The sequence below is a fragment of the Poecilia reticulata genome, chromosome 3 (assembly GCF_904066995.2).
Source record: "Poecilia reticulata chromosome 3, P_reticulata-male-v2, whole genome shotgun sequence".
NCBI classification, from domain to species: Eukaryota; Metazoa; Chordata; class Actinopteri; order Cyprinodontiformes; family Poeciliidae; genus Poecilia; species Poecilia reticulata.
The window spans coordinates 30,544,178-30,571,791 of NC_088832.1; the positions used below are offsets into that span (position 1 = coordinate 30,544,178).

Consider the following 27,614-nt stretch of genomic DNA (forward strand, 5'->3'; position numbering starts at 1 on the left):
CAGCAATGCTGCTTGAGCCTCTTTATGCCTGCTCGGATTATAATGTCACAGAGGTGCTCTTATCTGCTTGGGTGTGTCAAATGAGTGGCATAGCAGAAATCTTAGGTGCTACTCTTTGTGCTTGGAAATGTACAGATTTGTAGTTGGAACTACTGGAAGATCGAATTATCTTGAGTCTTATCATATTGAGAATTAGGTGTTCTGTTTTGAACTAAGTGACTAACTTAAAAAGCAACCTGAATGAACAGGGAGCAGAAACTCCTTAAAAAAAACAAATGCACTTAATTTATATGAATGTTATAAGCAACCCAGCATCTGTTGGGGATCAGTAGAAGAAATTGTTGTCCTAACATGAAACAAACATCAAGCAAGAAAGTAAAACCCAAAAATAAAGGCTAACAAATATCCCAGAAAGAAAAAAAAATAGAGAAAATCATCCATCTTCAGAAAATGATTTTCTCAAGCCAGTCAGGGTAATTATTACAGATCTTGGAACTCTGTGTTATTCACATATGTTAATTGTGCATCACAAGAATGCAAATATTCTTGCATTCTTAAGATTTTATTTTTGTTTGGATTTGCACAGTTTAACCATTTTTATAATTTGGGGAGGTATTTTATTAAGTACAGATCCATTTAAGTTCTATTGCCACCACTAGTACAGATTTGTGACATGCCATCAGAAATCCAGGAACGAGTAGCCGGAGCAGAAATAATAAACAAAAGCTAAAAGCCACCAATTTCTCTCTTTTTTATATATTCTATTTACAATTATTATAAAAAAAATAACATACTTTAGCTGTTTCAGAGGTTTTAAGAGGTTCTGGAGTAATAATTTGCATTTTCTTTTGGGGTGAGATCCATAACTATTTTTATTTTTTTTTACTATTACAATACATAGTGTTCTAGACTCAGATCTGGGCCTGGCCACCCCAGCGCTGCATTGTTGTGGCTGTAATGACTGCGATATGATGGTAACCACATTGGTGAGTAGTGATGTGTTCCACGCTGACTAGCTAGAATACCTAAAATGTCTTTGTATTTATTATCATCTTCCACTTATCTGGGATTGGATTGGAGGGTAGCCACCAAAGCAGAGGCCAAGACTTCCTTCTCCCCAGCAACTTGTGCCAGCTCCTCTGGGGGGATGCGAGGCATTCCCCGGTCACCCGAGAAACGTAGTCCCTCCAGTGTGTACTTAGGTGTGGTCTAATTCTTCTAAAGTTCAGGGTTCAGAGATAACTCCATGACAAAATCTCACAAGACAGAAGCTCACAGCCTTTTGGGAAGACAGAACAAAATCTGAAAATTTCCAAAAATATATATTTCTAATTAGATTAGCCAGAACACAGCTCACTCTTGTCTTCACACGTTCCCATTCATACGTTTTGACAGTCAGTGCAGAGGGGTGGAGTTATTGCAAATTGATGTGAATGAACAGCCTATGTTTACAGCCCCGTGTGGCTGATCAGGTTTAAGGACAATTCTGTTGAAACTTTGAAGTTTGTTTTCTCACTATTTTTACATCACTCACTTTTCACTCTGTGGCAGCAGGATACACTTGGGTCTAATCTAGCCGATGATTGTTTTTTTCTAGCAGTATCAAACTTTTTTTTTAGCATCATCTAATTAATAAATGAGCTAGTAATTATTTTCATAAATGTGAAAATAAAAAAAAAACATGTCAAACTTGAAATGTATTTTCTGTTATCTTCTGCTTTTAAGTGGTAGTTTTCTGTCATGTCACCTCTACTTTCCAGGGAAACATGACGTTATGGATCACAAACTGTGTATATTAACAAAGATGTTTACATTTATTTTAATGAGATTCTTAGGAATACCAATAATTGTGACATTAGTGATTTTAAATTAATGTACTCACTGAAAATGAATGCTTAAAATTGTGATGCCAAATAAAGTCATTCTAATCTTAGGAATTTGAAGTTATTTTTCATACAAAAATGTTAATATTATTATGATCTCTAGGACTGAGGCTTAATATTTAAATAACATTTTAGGCAGCATATGGTAAAACATGAGTGTCAAAGGAAAAACTGAGCTACCAGACATCTTACTGTAATAATGTGAAAATGTAGTTAGTGGCCCTCTGCTGGTAAAGCTATGTGACACTAGCATGACATGAACCTGCTGCAGGTGCTGGGAATTAGAATACAGTTTAAAAAAAAGAAAAAATAGATCTATACATTAACCAGCAATAGCACAGACTCAGCAAGACTTTAATATTTCCAATGATCACCAAAATGATCAGGTTTGCAGGTATGGTATCGTATTATGCTAAATAATCTATATTGTGTGAAAGAAAAAATCACTAAGAATATAATCACAAGGATCATAGATTCACAAAGATAAATATACAATGACTTAAGTGGTGCCTTAGACCCAAGAAACATTGGAATTATTCAGATGACAGATTTTCTACAAACACTGAATAACTTTATTATAGTAAAACATGTCACACTTCGAGACAATAATTTTGAGTGTCGTTAAAGAAGCATATTTATTCATGTCCAATGTGATGTCATTTACAGAAATTCCCTTTCAACTTCCCCTTGTTTCTTTGAGTCTTTATTGATTAGGACTGTCATTTTGTATTAGTAATGAACAGAAACTTTGTGCAATGAGCTGATTGACAACCTTTCACTCATCAGTGCCATCCAACATGACATCAACAGCCTGTAACAATGCAGAACTAAAAACAGTCCTGTAAGTGGATGCAGAAAAAAAGCAGGTTTCATTTTATTTTATAAGTCACTTATAAAATAAAAATAAAAATAAAATGAGTTTCGGATGTTTTAATACTGGCTGTTCAAATCTTTAGATATCCCATTTGAACCTTGTAACTTTACAGTCCCCAACACTGATTAAAACCTCCCGGTTCAACAGTTACGGTTAGAAAGGTCCTTGTACGACCACAATTATGGTACTTCTTGCTCAAAGTATCACCCTAACTTTACTGTTAGAAAACTGGGTGGATGTGACTGGAATCCTAAGTAGGTCTTTCTGGTGACAGATATGAATCTGGAGTGCAGAGATATGCAGAGTGCAACTACCTTCGCATGTCAAAATAAGTTTTCAAAGGTAATATTGCTAAACACATGATGAAGTCTTATAGATTCAGAAATGCAGTAGATTGAATGTTACTCTATTTGGGGTTTGAAAAGGAGGATAGAAGCAATGAAATGTAACATAGTGGCTTGCATATTGGTCAAAGATTTAAGGTAGGAAATACATCATTATTAAATCATGCTTACAATGATTTTTTTTTTTTATAAGAGGCTCATCATACATCATGCAGGTGATGAGAAATGAAATACCCAGAGCATACAATCCTAATAACGCAACATGAACCATCAGCAAATACAATTCATCAACTGTCTATGCTTAACTTTGCCTATCAATACCATAAGGCTGTTTTAAAACACTACATTCTTTGACATCTTTATCAAAAAATAATTTAAAAAGATTACTTTTATTACAAATACTTATCATTAACCTACTGTTGTACAAATTTATCTCTAGGAACACAAAACTATTATATTTTGTAATTGTTAGTGATGTAGATGTATCAGATTTTTTTTCCCCTTAACCTCAATCTAACAGTGCAGAAAATCCCAGAAATCCTCTGTGCATTCTAGAGCATTCAAGACAGCATCCACACTTCTGCACATCACACGGAGAATATACATAATAGACAGCCATCCAGACAGCTGACTGACAGATGGAGGGAAAATAAGGAAGAAAAAATGTGGGGTTTAAATTCATATTGTAGTGATTTATCTTAAACAAGTCTTAAACTCCATTTCCATGCATTATATTAGTATGTTAAGTCTAGTGTTTCATTGATTTGGGGCTGCCTTTATGTCTGCTGTTATGTTTTAAATAATTTTGTAGATGGGGCTCATTTGACTACAGTAAGATGTGGTTCCACACCTTTAAGGCTGCTTTAGAACATTTAGTAGGGAAAGCAACATAAGGAGTGATATTATCTTTTATATATGTATGGTAGCATGTGAGAATTTAATTAATGTTTGAAAAAGTGCATTAAGATGATAAAATATTTCAGAAACAAGAGGCAAAAATAATTAGCTCCATCATCTTCTTCATCAACATTTAAAGATCTCTTTGAGATCCTGTTTTTTTGTTCTTTTTTTCTCAATGCCAGCTCTTATACTGCTTAAAAGCATAAGTCTGGCAATTTAATTATGGCAGACTTCTGACTGTCTCTCCTTTTTTCCATATGTGGGCAAAGGTTCAGCAATCAGCTTGTCTGGTTTTATTTGAAGAGGAACATGCAACTGTAAACAGAAAATGTGTGTTTTAGAGGAGTCAGCTACAAAAAGTCTGGAAACTAGATATCAAATCAGTAACAGAGGGGATGGAGTGATAGAAACCAGACTGCAGAAAAAAAATGCATAACGTTTGATATGACCAGGTCATGTCTATGGTGCAATCACAGTGGGGACAGTGGGTTTCATTCTGACAAACAGAATGAAACTAACATCAGATCAACAATACTTGTGTTCAAACAAGAATTCTCACTTTAGCATAAGCTGTAGCTGTGTGTCTGTATCTGGTGCATTTGTGGTTAAAATTGGTTTCTTAGTCATTTACTGAAGTTACTCACAGTAGGTAAAGTGAGAAATTTTACTCAAGACCGGGAATACCTCATAGCAATAATACCCAAGTAAAAAAGCGGTGTAGTGAGTTTTTTTTTAACCTGAAGGTGAATGTTGAATTCTCATGAAAGCTCATTAAAACTCTTCCTAAAGACAGTTTAACTCAAGACTGTAAGTGCCATTCTTAAATAGCATTATGAGGACTTAATTCTATATTTTATTATTTTTATTTTGTGTGTGTATTTATGTGATGTCTGTACCTTTTAAGTATTGTTTACCGTACACCAGTGTGCCTCATGGCCAGGTCTCCCTCTAAAAAGAGATTTCATCTACATTTTTATCTCATGGTTAAAAATTAAAAATGAATACGTTATTACCCACCTCTGCGCAAATATCAAAATATGAAGGGACATAGGAGCAATCTATATGTTTACCTGGGAAATTCAACTTCAAAAATTAAGAAACTGAAACACACTGTGACTACATTATTCATTTATTTTCTATGTGGACAAAATATGCAATTGTTATATCTTTATATTTTTTCTCCAGATTAAATTTTTCATATAAAAGTTATTATTGCTACATTAAATTAAAATTTTTTAAATCTTATGACATTACTTATGTTCCAAAAACAGTATCAAATTACATCATTTAGCTTTAGGCACATAAAATGAACCTAATAATTTCTTTTACTTAGGGTCTTGCTTAAGAAAGCAAATTCTTATGAAACTAAAGCCGGGCAATTGAGAATGCACTGTTCAGCCCTTGAGTTCTGGTTGCTGATTCTGAGTGCCTTGCACTTTTATTTCATCAGCATTTTCAGCTATATCAATTCTACACACAGCTTGCATTTACCAATGCACAGCATTCCCCTGATGACCTAAGCGGTGCACTTGGCATGAGTAAATCAGCTGTACAGTGAGGTGTAGCAGTAAGTACATAAACAGACTGTTTTAGAAGCCCTGCCTTTTCCCTCTTTTTATAACCACCAGGCAGTTATTATTCCTTCAAACATTGAACATAAAGTTGCACAAATGAAATGGACTTCCTCAAAGCCAATGTATATAAAAGGTGTTAATGTAGAAAAAGCACCTCAACAAATGTCCAAGAGCACAAGATCATTGTTAATCCAGCAGAGTCCGAAGTAATAATTTATTATTAGTCCTATTCTTTTAAGCAATGGATTCTGCTTGCTATGTAGCAAAACATTTTCTCAAAGAAACCTGTTATCGCCAAAGGTTAGAAAACTGTTGGATTCATATAACACGTTTCACAAGTGAGACAAACCAAAGCATTCTTTTACAGACATAAGTTGGTGTAATCTGTTATTAGTGACAATGGGCTGAGCTTAAGTTCTCATTGCAACACAAAACATGTTTAAAAGGATCATAAAGCCTCTTTTGCAAAAAAGGGTTTACAAATGTGTGCTGCAGTACTCTAAATCTGAACTTTTCATTGTTTATCAATCTCTTAATGCTGTAGAGGGATTTATCACAATGGGCTTTCAAGCACCTTCTTGACTTTAAGGACAAAATCAAATGCCAGAGTTGTACCTACTGAGTTGTGGGCAATGCGGACAGGGGATACTGCAGAGCCTTTTGTCTGGATTGAGACTGATAAGGAGAAGAAGGACAAGGTCATGTTCACCGGGGACATTTTTTCTCTCCTACGGACGACCATTGTTCAGGTCTTTATAAACCTGTCGGGGTCCCAGCTTGGCCAAAAATTCACTTACTGGGCACAGTGTGTGTAAGTTCATACTCAAAGCATCCATTTATCTTTGAAAGGCTTGCACCACTAAGACCTTAGGTAAGAATATGAAGCACTAAGCACAAAAGGAAAATTATTGGATAATAGGAATTGAGTACATTTAACACATTGCTAATATTTCATCAAATCTTGTTTTCTTATGAAAAATAATTTTACAGTGAAATACATTTCTAGTGCACTAATTTTAACCACATATTCAAGTATGTTTTTTTAATGTAATGCTAGACACTTTCGGCACTTGTCCACAGTCTATCTATTTTAACACTGTGGATAACTAGTTCTGCTTAATATTGTTGTTACCTAGCCTAGCCTTAAAGTAGGAGTGACCAAAATGGACTGAAACCTTATTTTAAAATTAATATCACTTTTTTTATTGTGTTCATGACACAGTGTTAAAAATCTTAAGTATTTTTGTCTATAAAATAAAGTAGTTAGTCTAGAATCTTGCAAATTTTGCCTCAAAAATGAAACTCAGGCAAAATCAAACAGATGAACAAAGAAATTAGATGGTCAATTATTTGTATTTCTTTTATGTGATAAAACAGCACAAAAATAATGCATAGTTGTGAATAGAAATGAAATGGACAAATCTAAAAAGCAGGGGAGGCAAATATCTTGTATGCTTGTTCTGTGAAGGATTCAGAGGTCTGTTAGAGGACATTACTGAACAAATTATTCAAGATTTCACTGAGGTCAAGTTATAAAACAATGAAAAAACGAGTATGGCAGAACTATAAGCAAAAAGTTCTTCATAATCTTGCTTTTGGTATTCTCTCCTTCACCAGAGACAAGTAAGCTTGTCTGATATGATGAAAAGACAGATGGAGCCAGTCTTGGAAGAAAACCTAAGCCCACAGCCCAGGACACAGCGCAGTTTCAAAGATCGTGTCACACTGTGAGATCTCAATATCTCAGTAACCACTGTCACAATGCTTGATGTAAGATGCTGGACTTGTTACTGCAGGCCAATTGTGTTCATAATGAAGCTATATCAAGTTACGAGTGTTAACTGTCTATTGCACCTATTATTAGAGTCAGGCGCTGAAAGGAGGGAGAGGACAATGAAAGAAAAGAAACATCAATAAAGTGCCAATAGATGGGCAAAAGAAAGAAAAAAAGTCAGAAATCCGTCGCAGCTGCAGTGACACTGCACAGTTTTGCCGGAAAATGTCCGACACCGCTTGATATTTGTAATTTCTTGCTTTTTGGGGGACAGCTGAATTGGTGACCAGTGCTTCTGATACATCGAGTAAGTGGAGGCCAAGATCATGACCAGATATTTCCTTACGTAGCACAATATTTTGGCAGATGGTCAGTGAACAGACAGCACTGAACCTGGTTTCAGAAGCTGCAGAAAATATTGAGGCAAGAGTGGCCATGGCCTTAGAGATAAAGCCAGGGCTGCAGTGAAATAGTTTGAACTGAAGTATATTCATCTCTAAGAATAGCTCAGGTTCAAATCTAATTGAGCCTGAGCTTTTGTGCAAAGAAAAATGGGTAATGTGCAAACCTGATTTAAAACATACCCGAAAGACCTTCAGTTGCAACTACAACATAACGTATTTTCCAATGTACTACATCATGAGGAATGACCACATATGGATGGCAGACTTCAGATTTTTATTAATAAATAAAATGCAGTTTGTGGTATAAATACTTTTGCAAGGCATAGCTGCTGGAATTTATGTCATCAGAATGCCCCTATCTATGCATGTATTCCAATGAAGCAGGCCATTATTGTTTTGAACATAAGAGTTGAATTGTATATTTATATCATAGGTTCATTTACCACAAAATGCTAATCAGCCACTCTTTAGTTATACATTCACATATAGTCAGTCCTTATTCAGAGAAATTCTGCATCCTTGCCATCACATGTAGGCTTTTTTTATAATCTGCAACCTCAATAAAATTTCTCAGGAACAAATGTCACCCACCTACCAGTGTGCCCAGACCACCAGATCACTCTTCCCAAGATCCCTATACGATTTTCACAAAGTGTGATACAACCAGTGGGCAACCCAGAGGCTCTACAGTATCTTGTGCTAACATTCCTGTTCAAGATAGTTCACAGATAATTTAGATATTAAATATATATATATATATTTTTATCACATCAACACTCAATTATAAGCAAAGGTAAGAAAAACAAGTATACTTTTTGATATTTTACCATCAACCTTTGGGGTCTTTGGTGGTCTTTAATGCAAGTAGAGACATTATTTTAGATTTTAATGGTTTCAGCAGCATCTTTTAAGTAAGTCATCAAAAAAACTCTGCCTTTTGCCCATGGGAATTTTATGAAGCCTGTTAAATCAATGTTAATCCAAGCACCTGTCATCACATACTAATTTGCCAAAACCTTTAGGGGAGGTTGTTTGGTATAAGGCATTTAGCACTTGAGGGTAAGATAGTACACAAATTTTAATGTTTAGCCTTTAGATTCATGTCTGCACAACACGTTCTTTGTATCCTTCGTGGTTCTCCAACTCAATTGCAGTTTATGAATCTCTTGGAAACTGTGTCTTTACTAGACAGATTATAAGATTAGAGTCAAAGTAGAATGCTTCTCTAATCCAAAGAGCTGGGTCAGGAAAGTAAGTGCAGCCAAAAAACTCAGGTCTGTGTAAACGTCACATTTTAACTACGCTGCGGGCGTCACAAATTCCACATGGCAGCTAACTGGAGCTGGAAGGACGTAATTTCATTCAAAATGTTTATCTCCAGATAAAACAAACAATAATGGAGTGTCATATGTTACTATGCAGCTGTGTGTTTTATATAAATATCCATTACACCAGAATTTGTATTTTCTTCCGAACGACAGCTTTTCTTTATATGTTTTGGTGGGTGAGAGCTTCAGTGCTTCTGGAAAAACGGCGCTTCGCAGCCAAATTGACATTCACTGGAGTGTGCCACCCTCCTGTCATTTTGTCAACACCATCGCTGTGTGGAGTTCAGCCAAGCAAGACATCTGACAGACAGTCAAACGGGGGTGGTGGACTTCAGCAACATAACACCCTCTCGCTGCCCTCTCTGTGCCCAGCGGTGAGGTTCAATGCTTACACACACACACACACACACGGACAAACGAAGAAAGGACACATTTGCAACAAAGGCTTACACTTTGCTCTTTGGCCCTCTATCGGCACATTCTGCAACACAGACCTCTTGGCACTTTTTCAGAACTAAGGAGTCAGACAGGCACAGATTGATCAGAGAGATGCAATCAGCAAGAGAGGGGACTGCATGAGTGAGTTTACATCTGTAGCCAAAAAGTAGTCCTGACAAAGGAAATTGATTGGAAAGTACCAAAAGCCTCTTAGTGCTGAAAGCATCATTGGAAGATTACTGCTTGCTGCTCAGAAATTATCAGCACCACAGGACATTTACATTTCTTATTCAAAGCTACTTAGTATTAAAATCCAAATAAATTAATAGGAAAGGCACAAACCAAAACCGAACAAAAGTCAAACACATCTGAAAAAAAAATATATATATAAAGTGTGCATGATGGTCATCACAGGTGCACATGCCAGCTTGCTGATTGCCTCTTGTCATCACAGCTTTCTTTTGCCAGTGTGCTATATGTGTTCTGTTAAATGTGCACTGTTTCTCACCATGCTTTACTTTGCCTGCTTTCCATGTGTCTACCATAATCCCAGTAAATGACAGTGGCAGAGTTAAAGGTCCTCACTTTCAAATCCTTTAAATATGTGTAAAATTGAAGGAAACCATCACAACTTCGCTATTGTCCCACACAACCCAACAAAAACACTGCTGTGGTACAAACATTATAATAGCCAGTAGACAAATTTGTTGTTAATTTCAAATTTAAAAACATGATGTGAGTGTTAAGCACAAATGCATCGCCACTTAAAAGAAAAAGAGAAAAACATGACAAGGAAAAGATTGTACTTATTTCTGCAAAAGGAATATGTGCTTAGGCAACCCAGCAATCATTTAGATAACATGGAAATATTACCTTATGTAGCAAAATATTTGGTAAGATTAATATTTAAGTAAAAGTACACCAGTCCCGTACCTGTCAATTAACTTTTTTCATCCTATTTTCTTGGTTGGGTTAGTTAGGTTATTATTTTTCTAATCAACTTTATAAGTGTCTGTCTGCATCTTTAAAAATATGCATGAATACACTTAAAATTTTTCACTTCTTAAAACATTACTTGGCCTAGTAAAAACCGTTTTTTGCTTCCCACATTAGCTATTGAGAAACAACTTCTTACAGGCAGAGGACAGTGCAGAAAATCAGCATCATCATTCAGAACTCTTTTACTGGTGAGGGTTGAAATTCATCTGGAGAAATTGATTTCATTGGGTGAAATCCCAAAGAGCCAGGCTAAGTAATATGGTTTGTTAATCTTGAAGTGTGCATCACATACTGTTTTCTTACAAAGATCAAAATTGATGCAACATGTTTTATTATTAACCATGGCCACTATTAAAAATACTCTACAACTCAACAAACAAGTATAGGGTGTAATAGTGAGTTTCTAACAAATAAATGAATGTAGTCTATGTAGTTTGTCATGTTTAATACTTCCCTGTTAGTTTAGTGTAATTAGGTACAAATATAAATTACTTCACAGTCTATTGAATATCCCAATGAACTTATGCAAAGATTGTTGTTCCAACAATATTTCACTATACATTATAATAATGCCTAGTAGGATGAAAATGATTATGATTTTTATTGTTGTGCACATTTTTGATGGATGCAGGTAGAGGCCTGGAGGGGAAAATCCACTTTTTTATTAAGAAAAATTGCTTAGACATACACATTCTGAAAATGCAAATTCCAGGTTTGACTTAATTAAATGAGTTTTCCGCGGTTCCGCTGGATAGCTGTTATTTCAATTTTGCATATTTTTGAAAGTGACAACAAATTTATATAAATTGTCTTCTTTGACCAAAGCCTATGAATTAATCACATCTCTGACACTTTGCCTTTCCTCAAGACACTATTTTCTTTTGCGGCGAATAAGCAGGGGTCTCCTCAGTGCCATCAACTACCAAGGTCTGCAGGCATGAAAATATGAAACAAAAACCATTTACGAGATAAACTGCCACAGTGGGCAATACTGAATGACTTCTCTGTATTAAATGCCAACTGTCACTGCTGAAACTCATCCCTTCTTAGGCACACACTGAACAACACACTTATCAGTTAGGTGTCATGGCAAAACAGTGGAACAACAGGGAGATTGGGGACTCGCATGGAACCGGCGCTTGTCACCCAAGATGGATCCTGACACCAGAATATGCTCAGGAAATGATTAGATAACAATAACAGAATCCACACAGGCGTCTTTGAGGAGGTGTACTGGTGCCCGATAAAGGATTCAGATTTATGTATCCTTCACCCAAAGAAGCAGATATGTTTCTTGAAAAATGGTACATGGAAGCTTAATTTGATATACTGTACAGTTTACTTAGAGGAAATGCAGAGGGGTTAATAAAAGACAGGAAATGAAAAACACAGAAGCAGTTTGGCAGCTTTATGTGGTGTCTTTAGAAATCAATTTCATCTCATGAACATCTGCTTATTTGGTTTCTCCTTGAACACTGAGCACAAATCTGCCAGACAGTATTAGAATGTGCATCATGCCATCGCGCAGTACAAAAATTTTATTTTTTCCTTAGGTAAAGTGGAATAATTATGTAAATGGGTCCCAGACAAGAGGTGTTTTGTGAAATAGAACGCAAACAGTTTAAAAACAAATTCTGGCAGCTAAGCCTTTCATCCAATGTGCATACGTTCAGCACTGATCAGGCCTCAATTACTCAAAGGCATTGTATCTGCACAAAAGCTGTACATTTACAGCCTTGTGTTGCACCTAATTTGAAATTTGCACTGGTTCTAAATGCTAAAACCTATTAATAACAGTTCTCCCAACAGAACTTAGACTGACCCACAACAATTAAACTGCACAAAGTAAAGACATATCTTATAGCTGACTGACCAAAACAAACACCCTTTTCAGGAGTAATTCCTTCAGCGGGATTCAGATGGGAATCCACAATGAATAAGCAATAAGTTAATCCCTCTTACTAAATTTATTTCAGGTTTTTCAACACCACTTTTATTCAACTATAACTATATCACAAAATCAGGAATTTTTGTTTTCATTTTGTGCGACCAGGCACTTAGCAGTTGGCTAGAAAACTAATCTTAAGCTGGTAACATTTGAAGTGAATAACTGCATATGAAATATGTAACATTTACCTACTGAAAAGGGTAAAAGTGTATCCCGTATGCTGGTGACTTTAGAGAGAAATATTAAGGTTCGAATCAAATGACATGGTTTGACTGAAACTTTTTATTTGAGTTGAAGTTACTGTCAATGTGCAGGTTTTTGAAAGACCCAATACCAGTGTTGCACAGTGTACAAGCGCTTTGTTAAGAAGGTTGAACAGACTGTTTCAATGGAACTAACTGTTCTGTATCAAGGATTATTCAACATCCTGTAACCTTTAAAATTACGCATTGAGAAGAGAAGAGAGTGGCGAATAAATACAGAAAAACATATTTAGGCTTGGGGAAAAAAGAAGAGTGGTACTTTTTAACAGCATTGTTTTTTTTAAATAGTGTGCTTTTACCTACTTGTATACAAGATGTTCTTTCAAACAAGGTATATATTTGTATATTGTACTGTGTGAAATAATTCTATACTATATAAAGGTTTTGCTCTCAAAAATGAAAAAAGGAGAATACCAATAGAGATTGTGAACCTGAATTTGTATCACAGATGTTTAACTAAGGCAACATTTCTATGCACAGGTGTCGCTGGCATGGTGCCCAGTGCTTCAGCTGGAATAGATACGTCACATTTATAGAATTTTATTATATAGTTATTATAATTCAAGATGTTTATACATTTTCACATAATGCAAAGGTTCAAGCTCATTTGAACATTTTGAGTGAATGTGAAAAACATTTAATTTCAAAAGCATTCATCTCTTTGCTGGTTAAAAAGACATGACTGTAGAGCTTATTTACATACATGTAGATCTTACATGAAATTTCAACTTGGTGAATAAAAGAAAAAGGGAATGAAAATAACTCAGCTATGGGTTAGGGTTAGGGTTATGACGACATCAAAACTAACCATCTATATTCTCTGATATCTCCAATGTTCCAGTAATCATGCTTCTGAGGATTCCACTTCAATCTGTACTCAACCAATTATGGGCCAATACACTGTGGAAAAGGATGAAATCAGAGAATATGCAGATTGGTGATTCAGCTTAATTATTGTTCAAGTATTCCCTGATTAAGAAAGGAATCCCATGAAAGCTCAGGAAAACTGGGATGAGTAATGTGATTAAAAATTCTTTCTACCTTTATAACTGTTGCATAGTTAATCTGGTCTTGCACAACCAATGGAGCTAACAAAAAACCCACTGAAGGGATGTGGAGGATCACACTGTGAAGGGCAGTATCTTGGTGTGCAAGCATGAATACAAATTAATTCAAATTTTTGATGCATTTATTACTTGCAATTGACGCAGGCAATACAGATCTGGAAGAGACATACCCCAAAAGACCTGCTGCTATGAGAAGTGGTTCTACGAAATACTGACTCAGGGAGGCTAAATACAAATGCATACCAAAACCTATTTAGTTTGTAAAACAAATTAAAACCTTGTATTATTTGTATTCCGTTTCACAAATGTACACTCCCTTGTGTTTGTCCAGCACATAACTGCTCAAAAACGTCCACTGAAACTTTTCAGCAGATGAATAAATTCAAAGAAAACATGTTTTTTTTTTCTATGCAAGTGGTCAGACTGGAAACAAGCTGAAAATATAAAATGTATTGATCACGCACTTTAGTTCAAGCCCATGCAGTAATGTCACAGCTCTTTCAGTGCCACCAAGAAACGACGCGCTCCCAGGCTAATTTGGCTGAGGAGCAGCAAAGCCATTCTACAACAATCCCCACAATGAATACTGACATTTTATATGCAAAGTTACCATGACAAAGAATGGCGCACAGCGTTTGTTTATTATGCTTATGCATCTTGCATTTCACTGTATAACAAAAAGCCTGGGCTACTAACAACTCATCACTTAAACAACACAAGCAACATGTTTACAAGGACCAAGTAATTAGCTGTCTGCCAATTACAGCTGTGACTAATATCTGTGCTGACAAAATCAAGTTCTCGAGAATGCAGTGATTAAAACTCATATAGCTTCCACAACTTGATCAATATTTCTGTGGCAGTGCATCAAATGGCAAAAGTGAACAATATAGAGTAGTAAGATCTCCATAAACTGCCAAGCTCAAAGTTTTCAAACCTGTAATCACTGGCCTTTTTAATTTGTCATTAAAACAATTTCTGTTTGTCTAAATAAATAATTTTTATGTCATTCCTATCTGGGTGGGTTTGCATGGTTTTTTTTTATCTTTCTTTGACAAACACCTTTTGCAATCTACTCATTTTATATAGACTGTGTGAAATGTTATAAATGAAAGGTCAGGTGTATTTGAAGGTGGGTGGGAATAGGGCAAGGTTTCATTGTTATTTAAGGATCTTTAAGCCCAGCTAAGTATGTAAATGCATACAAAAGAGCAAAATAAATAAATAAATTCTGAGCCACACATCTTTAATGTGAATTACACTTTTGTGATAATGCAAAGTTTCATTTTACATGGATGTTTTTTTTTTCCCTTGTCTTATCTGGAATCAATTTCTCAAGAGAAAAACTACTTGGGAGTTTCATTTCTGAAGATTAAATATTGCACTGCTGTATGCTGCTCTAGTTTGCTTTAAAGATATCTGAATTTAACTTTCAAAAAGGAAAGAACTTGTATATGCCTTGAATTTATATGAGAACTGTGTGAAGACTTCAAAACCACATATGAGAGTTGTGATTAATTACGACTTTGCCTCACTCACTTTTCAAAGTTTTGTTAGTGGTGGCATTATGTTGCAGTTTGCATCTATGTATAGGTTTAGTTAAAGATAATACTTCTGGACCATTGGATGAATTTGGATCTTTCTTTTGTCTCAATGTACAATTCTGGTAAATCATTTGTTTTTCTTTTTTTGCTCACCATTGTTTGTCCCTTTTAGATGTAACAGCCAGAGTAGGTGTGTATGAGAAGGGCCGGCCCAGCATTTCCTGCTTAACAGGCTGTATGATGCATCACTGGATTCTACCAAATGGAGGGGTTTCTGTTTTTTTTCTTTTTTCTTTTTCTTTAAAGTAACCTTTTGAGTTGCCCTGTATTAACTGTTACTTTTTTAGAACTGGAACTGATGGCTGATGCTGTTTTTTGTTCTCCTGTTTTGACCATTTGGCTGCAGTAGTATTCACCTGTTCTTGACCATTTGACTACATGCTAGTGTAGTCAAATGGTCAAAACAGGTGAACAAAAACAGCAACTAAATGATGTGCAAAATAAAAATTTGAATACAGGGCAACTCAAAAGGTTACTTTAAAGGGGAAAAAACCAAACAATATTAAAAAGGAAACCCTCTATTTGGTAGAACCCAGTGATGCAATCAGTGACATACAGCTATTTAAGCAGGAAATGCTGGGCCGGCCTCTCCCATACACCTGCTCCAGCTGTAGCATCTAAAAGGGACAAACAATGGTGAGTAAAAATGAAAAACAAATGATTTATCAGAAATGTACCTTGAAACAAAATAAACATTCATATTCATCCAATGACCCAGAAGTGTTAGCTTTAAGTAAAACATACATGAATGTTAATTGCCAACACCTGGGATAGTGAGCGAAGCAAAGTTGCAGCAATGTTTGAATTAAAGTAGTATGACCAACTATAGAGAGTAAATGAATCAGAAATAAGAATAAGTGACAATATAAACTGAATCGTTTAGTGGTGGGCCAGACGACACAGAAACCTTGGAACATGTGCTAAGCAAACAAGACAAAACCCCATGTTGGTGCGCCTATCACTTTAAGGAAAACCACGTGACCCATACAGTTTCTGTGTTGTTTGGTTGTAAACATGCCAAATTTGTTTGTTGGATGGAGATACGTTGTGTTCTTTGCTTTGTGTTGGTTTTTGGCTTGTACTTCAATACCTGCATGGATCAACCAAGGAAGAGGAAATTTTCCTCATGTATCAATTTGATCTTATCACAAAGATAAATTATTATTCCGTTCTCATTTCCACTTTTGATCATATTTCTTTCGACTTATTCCAGTTCCTTTCTATAGGATATTTGAATTGGTTTACATGGATTAACTTTTATGTTAACAGTCCCATGATAAACCCTGATGTTTCCAGAAAGCAGGCGATTGAACTGGACATTGAATGCGACCATCTGCTCCCAGGTTTGTCACGATTGTTTATTGTGTTTACTTATATTTTAATGTTCTTGTAAATCACTCCATATAATTACAATGAATTAGTAACACAGATGCATTTAATTTTTTTCTTCAATGGCAACCTGTGGTAGCAGCTGAAGATGGAAGTTGAAGAGAGCAAGGCCAAGTCAAATGTCACCACCGATTCAGCCATTATCGAGGTACAAAGATGCATCTCCACACCAAGATCACCTCTACAATACTGGGAATTGCAAAAACTACATTACTCTACCTTATACAAACTTGCAATTAAATTTCTATGTACACCGTCATCATCAGTGTCCTGTGAAAGGGTGTTCTCAAAAGCAGGAGAAATGGTTTGTAAATGCCGCAATCACCTTGGCCCAAAACTGTTACAGCAACTGATTATTCTAAATAAAAACATGTGAATGAACTTTATTCACTCTGTTTCCAGTCTTTATTGAATTTGCCTGCAATGACTTCTTAAATCCAGCAGATATCACTGCAAGTGATACAGCAACACAGTTTCAACGCAGTGTTGACAGTTTGGGAAATGTGCCATACACCCAATGGGGCCTCATATGCCCATCACTAGAACCACTTTGTCATAGTGCTCTTTCTTCGAGACCTAATCACTTTGAAGTGAAGGATATTTGAAGTTGTGAAGGTCCAAATTCATCATTTTGCAATAGCCTTAGTGAACATAGTTTGTTTCTTATCACAAGCTGTTCTAAGTCTATGTATAAATATGCCCAGGAGTTTTCAATCTGTGGTGTTCATTATTATAGGTCCTAATTTTACATCTTTCTAACTTTTGCATGTAGCTCAGTTTTTGCAAGAGGATCCGGTTTGGTGCGTCTGCCTGTTCCTCTGACAGCAAGGACTGATGGTGTCCATGAGTAATGCAGTTTTCAGATTCAGAAAATGCATCTGTCTACAAAGCCATTGGTGATGTTACACTATTGTGCTAAGCTAATTCCATTTGTACAAGAATATTTGCTTGCTTGGTTTGATACAGCCCCAAACCTTTGCCGTTGCAGTTCTTTTTCTCCAGTTTTTGTCTCGTTATTTATTTTTTCTTTCTCCATCACACTTAGTGTAAACAGAATTATGTTGTGACTGCTATAACCGTCCTCCTTTGAAACAAATGGCCCCTTGAAAAATAAGCAGTTGTGTGAAATAAAAGCATTGTGTCAGACATTTTATCTCAAAGTTTTTGGAGATGGCCCTCTTGAGTCATCAAAAGAATCCTTTACAGCTCTATTATAAAAGTGAAAATATGTATATATATATATATATATATATATAAATTTTTTTTTTGTGTAAGTGTACATCCTTTTTCCAAATGGGATCCTAGATAAAATAAATAAAAAATACAAACTTGGATTGTTTCTTTTTTCTCAGTTCCAGTATGTCTTGACATTTATTCAGTAATAATTTGTATAACTATTAAAAGGAATGTAAGTTGCTCTTTCTAAGATATTACAATGTTCTGTGTGTTGGATTATGATTTGGGAAAGTGCTCTCTAACACATTGGTCCAAAATCTCCCAAAAGTGCTGACTTAGGTTAATAACGTAATTGCCATAGCCAATGATTTACATCCATTCAATACACTTTAAGCCATTAAATTACTGCTCCTGCCCACTAAATTGGGGGCATCACTGTCACAGAGAAGACAAACCCCATCAGGATAGAAATGCTTCATAAGAGGATAAAGGTGATCATTTAGATGAATGTAAGTACTAATTTTCTGTGACCTGTTCCTGTGCAGGACATGACTAGATAACCTCACAGTCAGGGTTCATGTATTCAAGCTGTTCTCTTTATGATCAACACTCATGGACTTGACCACTCAGGAATATAGAGGAGCATGGTTCATCTGACCATATGACTTTTTCTAGGTCTCTTGAGACCATTGCCCAGGGTTTTTGTACCACTGTACTTTCGAAAGTGCATCCGTTTTTGTAACGAGGGGTTTAAGCACTTCAACACGTTTTTTATTTTATTTTATTTTTTTATATCCCTCCAGGTATTTGGCGACATATTGTGCTTGCTCTCTGACTCACCATGTCCTGCTTCAATTTTCCATTCACCAGAGTTCTCCTTATGCTTTTCCTTATATACTACAGAATGATACAAGAAGCATTGTTATCTGAAGTGTGTTTTGCACCTAGTCTAGTGGGATCATTTAGAAACACAGCATACAAGCCCTACGTCCGTCATATTAGTCATATAGATTGTGTTTTCTTGCCATCTTAAAACTAAATTTTTAGGGTAATATGCATGTTTCATAGATGTAATTTAAATGTTAACAATTGAGCTATATATTCAGTTTTCTAAAAAATATATTTATTTCATGTATTGATATATATAAAATGCTTTAAAATCTTCAAACAGGCAGACCACAGCACTTAACAAAATAACATTTGCTATTGATTATTTCAACTAAAAAGTAAACAGTTTTAGGTGGAATATCGAAAGGCACTATGAGACTATGGAACAGTAGAAGAAAAAGCACTCAAGCATATAATATTAGACATCTAACTTAGTAATTTAGTAAAATTTTAGTCAGAAACAAAATAAAATAAACAATTCTTCTTTCCTTTCTAATAATATAAAGAGAGACATTTGCTGGGTATTACATAAAAAGCACTATGGTGATTTAGTTAATAATTGTGAGGCTATGTATGTTTTATTAATTCTTCTTATTTAAATTTTTTAAGATTAAAACTGGCCTGCCTGCTTGACATATATTTTGCTTCTTTAAAGCTGACTGACGTTTAATAAAGTACTGCCCTGTGTAATGTCAGGCAATTTTTTTATGCATTATGATCAACTATAGAAAAATTAAATAAATCAGAAATAAGAATAACGGACAAGTGATGAACACAAACTAAACCACTTTATCACAAAGTAACAATAGCCGTTAATTTTGCTGCTGAAGACAGCTTGGCATTTTCTCTTTGGACAACTATATATAAGACCAAAGTGACTGTTAGCTTCTCATGGTGAGAAAATATCTTGGAACAGCTTTGGATACATAAATAATACATAACTGTTGATGGTGAACTGAGGTATGTGATTGTGAGCATTACCAGCTCTATTGAAATGAAAGCGAAGTAAAGATCCTATTGTAGATTTAAGTGTCGGCTCTCAAGTGAAATATACTGAGAATCTTTGTTGTAGCTCATATGGACATGTGTAGAAAATTTGCATTGTTATTATAGTCGTTGATATATATATATATATATATATATATATATATATATATATATATATATATATATATATATTTCCTGTTACTTTGCTGATAAGTAAAAGCTATTGAATCATAATTGATTCAATACTTTAGTGTAGTTTTATGCATTTAATTTCTCTTTTTTGGTCGAGTCCCATGTATCCACTGTCCAATAGAATTTACTTCTTAGAATGACTTTTTTTTTTTTACTTCACAACCTTAAACCACTGGTTTTTGCATTTTACATAAAGTTAATTATCAATTTTAAATTAATTTCAATAATGACACTCGCATCATTGTCCACTTCTGCTTGTATCAACATTGGCAATGGTGCTAGCCAAGTGTTATAGTAAATGTAATATATGTTGTACAGTTTCAGTTTCCAAAGTCTTCACAGAACACATAATCTACTATGTGGCCTTGAATATAAAACACATGGCTACTTTTCACCCAGCACTGATCTTGGTCCTTTTAATTACTTTCTCATTTGTTGGAGCCACCCAAGGTTCTGTTTATTGTGGCCCACTTCATTACTGTCATGAGGTGGTGTGGTTGCCATGGTGTGACCATTACGCCTCGTCCTTTGAATTTTAATTATCATTCTCTACCCGATTTGAGCTGCGGACATTCCCAGCCTGAACAAATATAATCTTGTCTCATCTTGATGACCCCACTCCTGAAGGTTGTGTTTTTGATTGTGGCTGTACAATAGACGCAGTCTGATGATATGGTAAAATTGGAACGCAGTAAATCGGTACGTGTAAATCACACACAAATGTACTATGATGCATGAGTCAAGTCACATTCACAGTTATTCATCAGAAAACTCTCTGTGATCAAGCAAATGGCCATTCTCCCACGTTTTTTGTCACTTTTGACACTTCACCCATTTTCCACCAGCCTGCCGTTCTGTGACATGCACAAATGTTTACACAAAAATATAAAAAATGTGAGTTTGTTTAGATGATGGAGCTTACCCGCTTTCAACCCAAACTGAGACAAACGGCAGCATAAGTATAAGTTGCTGACTTGAACTAGAAATGTCACTGCGCTCTGACGCTAAATTCATAACAGACATAGTTTAGCTCTCCCACTACTTCATTTGTACTTTTCTAAGAATCCGATGGCTGAGTTGAAACAAGACAAATCAAAGTGTGGAGTTGCAAACCTGTGTCGATCACTGCCATCTTTGCAGCTGCTATGAAACGTCTACAGAGGTCGGGTTTTGAGAAAGCTAAAGTGCACCAGGAGGACCTTCAATTCATATTAATGCAAAGTTAGATGCTGAGTTCAAAGTCTTTTCAAGGTTACAGACTTTTGAATTTAATATAATCTAAATAAATTGATCCCTGTAATATGTTCTTACTTAGGTAAATGGAAAATCTACCCAGAAAGAAAATGTTGGCTAGTTTCCATATTATAAGTACTGCTAATCATTTTCTGTCACATTTGATGTATGCGATTTGAAAACTCAGTCTCAGTATTAGTATCAAGAAAGCTCACAGTTTCTCAGAGCTGCTGCTGTTTGTGTTTTCAGCCTGGTATTTAAGGCATTGCACACAAAGACATTCTCTGTGAAACCTGCACAAAGAAATGGTAACAATGGAGAAATTTGATTGCTACACAAGTGCATAAAACAGACAGATGTACAGAACATCATGAGTTACTAAAGCAACCTGATTGAATTGTGTAATAGAGGTCTTTTTAATTGCTGTCCAAAACATTCATAAATATTTGACTTTCCAGGGATCCGACCAGAAATCACCATTTCCAAGAAGAGTCTGCTAAGCTAACAGACATCAAAAGTGTGTCAAGTCAATGTGTCAAATATGTCACAAGAAATACCTTAAAGGGAATATTTGAAAGTGTAAAAAGGAGGACCTGTTTGATCCTAAAGGTGAGAGAAGGGGGGAAAAAAAGCAAAAGAGCAGAGTTGCTGTTTTAGCCTCCCAATCCTTACCAAAGAGTGGACGGTCATATCTCAGGGGGCTCATGTCGATGCAGCCTTGTCTTTAGTCTAAGCACAAATTAATTACTGCAGACACATGGCTATTCACCACATACGCATGGCCTGTGTAACCAACTCACTCCACAAGTCAGATATTAAAGCAAGCAAGAATGAGTAAAAAAAATAAAAAATACACTTGTGACATCTTATGCATCATAAGTTGTCAATATTATAAGTGAGCATTCATTTTAGAGATAGAATGAATTGACAATTTTATCAGTAAAAAAATAAATAAAAATAAATGGTAGGTCTAAATTTTAAAATCTCAAATGTTACTTGCAGACATTGTAATTCATTCTGACATATGAATTACATATATATATATATATATATATATATATATATATATATCCTGTTTTCAGTAATTGTCATTCCTTAAGGCAATGTTATCAGGTCAAACAGTGAAGGTTGACTGCAACATGCAACATGGATTGTCTTACGTGCAGTAGATAAGATGACTGTAAATCAAGACAAGCGTAAAAAAGCAATCTAAAGACTAGACGACTGAAGCTACAAATCATTTCCCTGCCGCCGAAACACCTCTCAGTCAAGTTTGTCCTCTGTAATACCATTACAGCAAAACATAAGGATGTCACAGATAATGAGCATGGTTTGGATCCATGACCCCCGGAGTGAGAACAAAACACATGGCAGGTGCCTGAGAAAACAATCAGCACAAGAAAGGCTTTAGGTATCTATTAGATCACAAACAAATTCAGTCTTAAGAATTTAATTAATACCCTGAACAACAAGAAACAAGAACAGATTTCTGTCTGCAGAAATCTGCAGACAGAAATCTGTCAAAAAAGACTACTTTCAATTTTGTTTCTACCAAGACTTGATGTAATAATTAGTTTGTTGAACAATACTGCATATCAAGGCCAAGTGTCATTCTATGATACTGCTGGATCGCTTTAATCAAACTCCAGAGTGGAGTTCAGTTCACCTTGCTAATAAAATAATCTTGTGATTCATAATATATCTAATATTTCAATGTGCATATCATTAAGTGCAATATTACAATAAAAGAACTTAAAGTGGATAAACTTATGCTAGCCTGATAATTTAATTAAATATGACAATATAAATAATATGGTAATATGACAATATTATCAATGGCAGAATCTGTCCATTGATTTTCTATGCTCTCACGTACAAGCATTACTTTTAATCCATAAACTAAAGTCTGTGCTGCAAGAGTGGGCGTTGGTGTTGTTCAGAATGCTTTATACAGTCAGGCTATATTTCAACTACACTTGATTCAAGCAGGCAAAATTTCAAATTCAATTTGGAACCTGCATTAAGGAACTTTTATAAAGATGTCTTTATATATTTGTTGAAATGTCCTGGTGAAATAATTTGAGACACATAATTTGTGGAAAAAGTCAGGCTATTCTGCTTCCTCCCTGTGGTCCTTCTGCGATCTACAGAAATACAGTCATAAACAACCAATCAGAGCCAGAAGGAAGGTCATAACACTGTCAGTAAAGCTCATGTATGTGCTGCTTACACCCCTTCTCTCTGCTGCGCTACAACTCCTGTTTTTATGGAAGCACATAACATGGACAGATATTCGTACAATGTATCCGGAAAGTATTCACCAATTCATATTCTATGTTGAATTCTTATACATACAAATACTCCATTATGACAATGGGAAAATGTTTTCTTTTTCCAAGATTTTTACAAATGTATTAAAAATAAAAAATCAAGAAATCACATTTATGCAAATAGTCACCTTTAGATTTAGATAATTACAGTCTCAAGTGTTTGTAAATATGATGCCACAAGCTTAGCATATGTATCGTTAGGCAGTTTTTGTATTATTCTTTACAGTATTCCTCAATTTCTATTAGGTGTGACGAGAGATGTCTGTACCAGTCATTTTTAGATCTCTCTGATTAATATTCAATCAGACTCAGGTTCTGAACTCTGGCTTGATGACAGAGTGGTTCTAAAGCAATGGAGAACTTGGCCATGTGTTTTACGTCATTGTCCTGCTGACAAATGAACCGTCATCCCAGTTTAAGGTCAAGAAGCTCTGGACCAAGATTTTATCCAGGATATCTCTATACATTGCTGCATTTATCTTTCCCTCTACCTTGACATGTCTCTCAGCTCCTGCTGCTGTAAATCATCCCCATACCATGACGCTAGCACCACCGTACTTCACTGTTCCTCTAAGCAGAGCGCCTGACATTTACTCCTCGTCTAATCTGACAGGAACATTTTGTTTGTTGTAGACAAGTGTGTGCCTTTCATTATCAAGTTAGATAAACTCAATTTACCACAGGTGGACTCTTATTTAAGCTGTTAGAACATCTCAAGGGTAATTAGTGGAAGCAGCTCAGTTTTGAGCTTCACTGCAAATGTGTTTCAATAAATTTATAAAATTCAAAAACTTTTTTCCACATTGTCATAGTGTGGTTTTTGTCTTGAGGAAAAAGATTAATTTTGTACAATTTGGAATGAGGCAGTAACATAACAAAATTGGGAAAAAGTAAAGGGCCGTAAATACTTTTTGCATGCACTGCAAAATTACCTGTCCATGTCATGTGCTTTCATAAAACAATACCAAAAAAGAAATTGCGGCAGTGCTAATCGCTTTATTACCTGACACGTTGTAATTTATTTCTTTGTTTAAAATAAATATATTTCAAGAACTCAATACTAAGAAATGAAATTACCTGGATACTACGCCTTTAGCAAACATTCAGAACTCTGCCCTGATTTTTTTTTTTTTTTATGTTGAGTTAGGAAACAAACTACGTAATAAAACACTGATTATATCTGTGTGGTCTGGTAATTACTTTTCATGACATCCTCCCTCAAGAGGTAACAAACAATCTGTGCTGACCGACCAAATTACCAGCGTAATGCCTCCCTCTCCAATTAGTACCTCGAAAGATGATGATGGCACACAGAGTATTTACAATCAAGGCCTGAGAGACAAAGTGTCTTTTAATTATTCAAAACGAGGCGAAAGCTTTAATGTGGGTGAATCATAGTAGGAGAAAACTGCATGTTTCGAACAATCACCCCTGCAGGTTACATTCGCATTTGTGTCTTGTAAAGGAGAAGTTGTGGGTGCTTAATTCGCAGAATGCAAACAGCTAGAGGTTAACACTTCAATGCAGCCTGGAGTTATGTGACTCATGAATCATCAGTGAACCCCAAAAGGTATTATATATATATATATATATATATATATATATATATATATATATATATATCATATATAACATTGCTTTTCTCCACGCTGTAACTCATGATGTGCAGAAAATAGTTCTTTTGTTTTATGTATTTAACATCGATCTGGAACAATGAGGATATTTTTCCATTCGGGTCAATTCCAAAGCAGGAACTCTCGACTTCAACGCCATTGTTCTCTAACTGTGTGCATTTCTAAGTAGCTGTAGTTTACTCGTTTTAAAATAAGATCTAACCAAAAATTGTTAAATGAATGAGTTGGAAAAAAAAGAGCCAAGTTTCAGAAAGCATGGCTTCCTGTAATTGTTCAAATGCTGTCTAGTCAAAGCCTCGGTTTCTTCGCGCAGCTCTCATTAAGACAGCGGTGTCGAGCACTGACAGAGAAATCCGCGGATTTTTATCAATGGTTCAACTAATCATTAAAACTTCCTCGGCTCATGTGCTTATCTGTACTTCATTTCTCTTCCCCATACCTCTCCCGTTGCTCCATTTTCGGCACCTGATATTGCAGATAAGTACAGAAAACCACGCACATGCAGGCACCTGCTTCTTTATCATGCGCTGGAACACAAGTCGCCTTGTCCCTTTCTCGCACACTTCCCGTCCGTCACTTTAACTTCCACCCTGGCCACAAAGCAGCAAAAAGTCTCCCATTAATAAGCGATGTCACCGCTTATACTGGACGGATCACAGGAGGAAAACCCAATGAATCACCCACACAAAAGGACAACTGTCTCTCAGTCTGCCCCGAACTGAGAAAGATAACAGCCCAGTTGAACAGATAAGCCCTGCCTTCCTCCTTCAAAGTCTTTCAGCATCCAACATGCTTAGCACACAGAAAGCCTTTTTTTTTTTTTTTTTTTCCAGGAAAACATAACGATTTAATAAACGACAAGACTAAACGGACACTCAGGTTTAGTGATGAAGATTTTCAAAAGGCGTCCTTTGGACCATTTCTGTGTTTGTTTCCGAGTCTCCATCAGCTCAAGACTGAAACAAACAAAAAGAAATAAAGCTCTTATTTTGTATCTTACCTGCTGTTGAGGGTCAAAGCTGGAAAGAGAAGCAGTAAGCAAATAGCCTGGATGAATTTCATAGCTGTCTCACACTCCCGTTCCTGCTCCCTTCTCAGATGCTTTTTTGCCTTTCCTCCCCTGTGTCTCTCTCTTCGCTCTCTAGCTCTCCCACTGGCTGCCTGGGTTTTTTAGCGCACTTTCACACTCCCCCCTCTACACGCACACACACACACACCGACACACAAGTAGCGAGGCAGACAGATGCAACACAGTGGCTTGGCGAGAGAGGGAGGATCTCTGGCTTTAAATAACACAGGGACACAGACTGACTTGGTAATGGAAAAGAGCGGGTGTGGCTAAAATCAAGCGAGGGAGATGTGGGAGTGATATGATGTCAGCGACCATGCTGCTTCAGCTATTGGTGAAAGGCTTTTTTTTCTGCTTTTGTGTGGAGCTTGTTGTGCTCACAACAAAACACCTTCCCGTTCATTTCATTCATTCTGCCTCCTACATTTTTTGTGAAGATGCAGTCAAACATTTTTGGGGGAAAAACAGCCACTTCCAAAGAAAAACAGCCCGGGTTATAAACAGGTTACGACAAAAGTCCCAACTGAGTTCAAGCAAGACACAAGAACAGATTACAGTATTAGTACTATAATGAAGATGTAGTGGAGGAATGGCATGCTGAACATTTTCGATAATGCTACTATCAGGCTCTGAATGGGAAACCAATCAATGAATTGACCCATTCTGATGGGAAGAGATTTGAAGTGATCATGCTGAAACCTTGATGTGTGTAAAGACTGAGAGATCAAGGTACAACCTGCTAAGGGACTTAAGGGCCACACATTTAGGTGGTGTCACATGTGTATATTTAAGCTTTTATGTGTAATGTTGACCATGCTTGAAGTAAAGGAAAAAATAAAAAATTCTAAACTTGTTCACCTTATTATGTTCACCTTATCTTTAAATTTTTTTTACAAATATTTGTTTGAGGATTATTCTCAAAAAAACACCAAATGCATTAAAAACAGGATATATATGTCAGCATTTTTGACATTTTGAATGCATTTAAACTCCTGGTTTGCAGTGCATAGAACCATCTTTGGTAATAACATTTTTTTTCTTTATTTCCAACCATTTATAATGCGTACATTCAGTTTATTTTTAAAATACTTATCTCATCAAACATTGTCTCAAGGCACTGCACAGGTAAATGTATAACTGATATAGAAAAAAATAAGTTATTTTGTCCAATTCAAAGTCAATTACACCCATTTCAATTCGATCCTGTTAATAAAAGACTGAATTCCATTTCAGTGTTCAACTACTACTTCTGAAATACAGTGTGGCTTAAGGTTCCTTGGATTGAATGTATGCATTCATCAATCAGTCACATTTAG

At 35.8% G+C, this 27,614-nt stretch overlaps 1 protein-coding gene and 1 long non-coding RNA gene across 2 annotated transcripts in view; one reads left to right on the plus strand and one right to left on the minus strand.

Moving 5' to 3' along the window:
* The window catches only part of luzp2 (leucine zipper protein 2), a 167,036-nt gene extending 140,508 nt beyond the window's left edge, over positions 1-26,528 (minus strand). Inside the window, exon 1 of the mRNA XM_008405682.3 lies at positions 26,230-26,528. Coding sequence (XP_008403904.2) covers positions 26,230-26,291 — 62 coding nt within the window. The 5' untranslated portion in view covers positions 26,292-26,528. The remainder of the gene's footprint in view (positions 1-26,229) is intronic.
* LOC103462720 (uncharacterized) lies at positions 15,200-17,175 on the plus strand. The gene is made up of 3 exons (XR_533387.2): positions 15,200-16,036; positions 16,670-16,743; positions 16,872-17,175. It is a non-coding gene; the product is annotated as an uncharacterized LOC103462720 (long non-coding RNA).
* Positions 26,529-27,614: the final 1,086 nt, after the last annotated feature.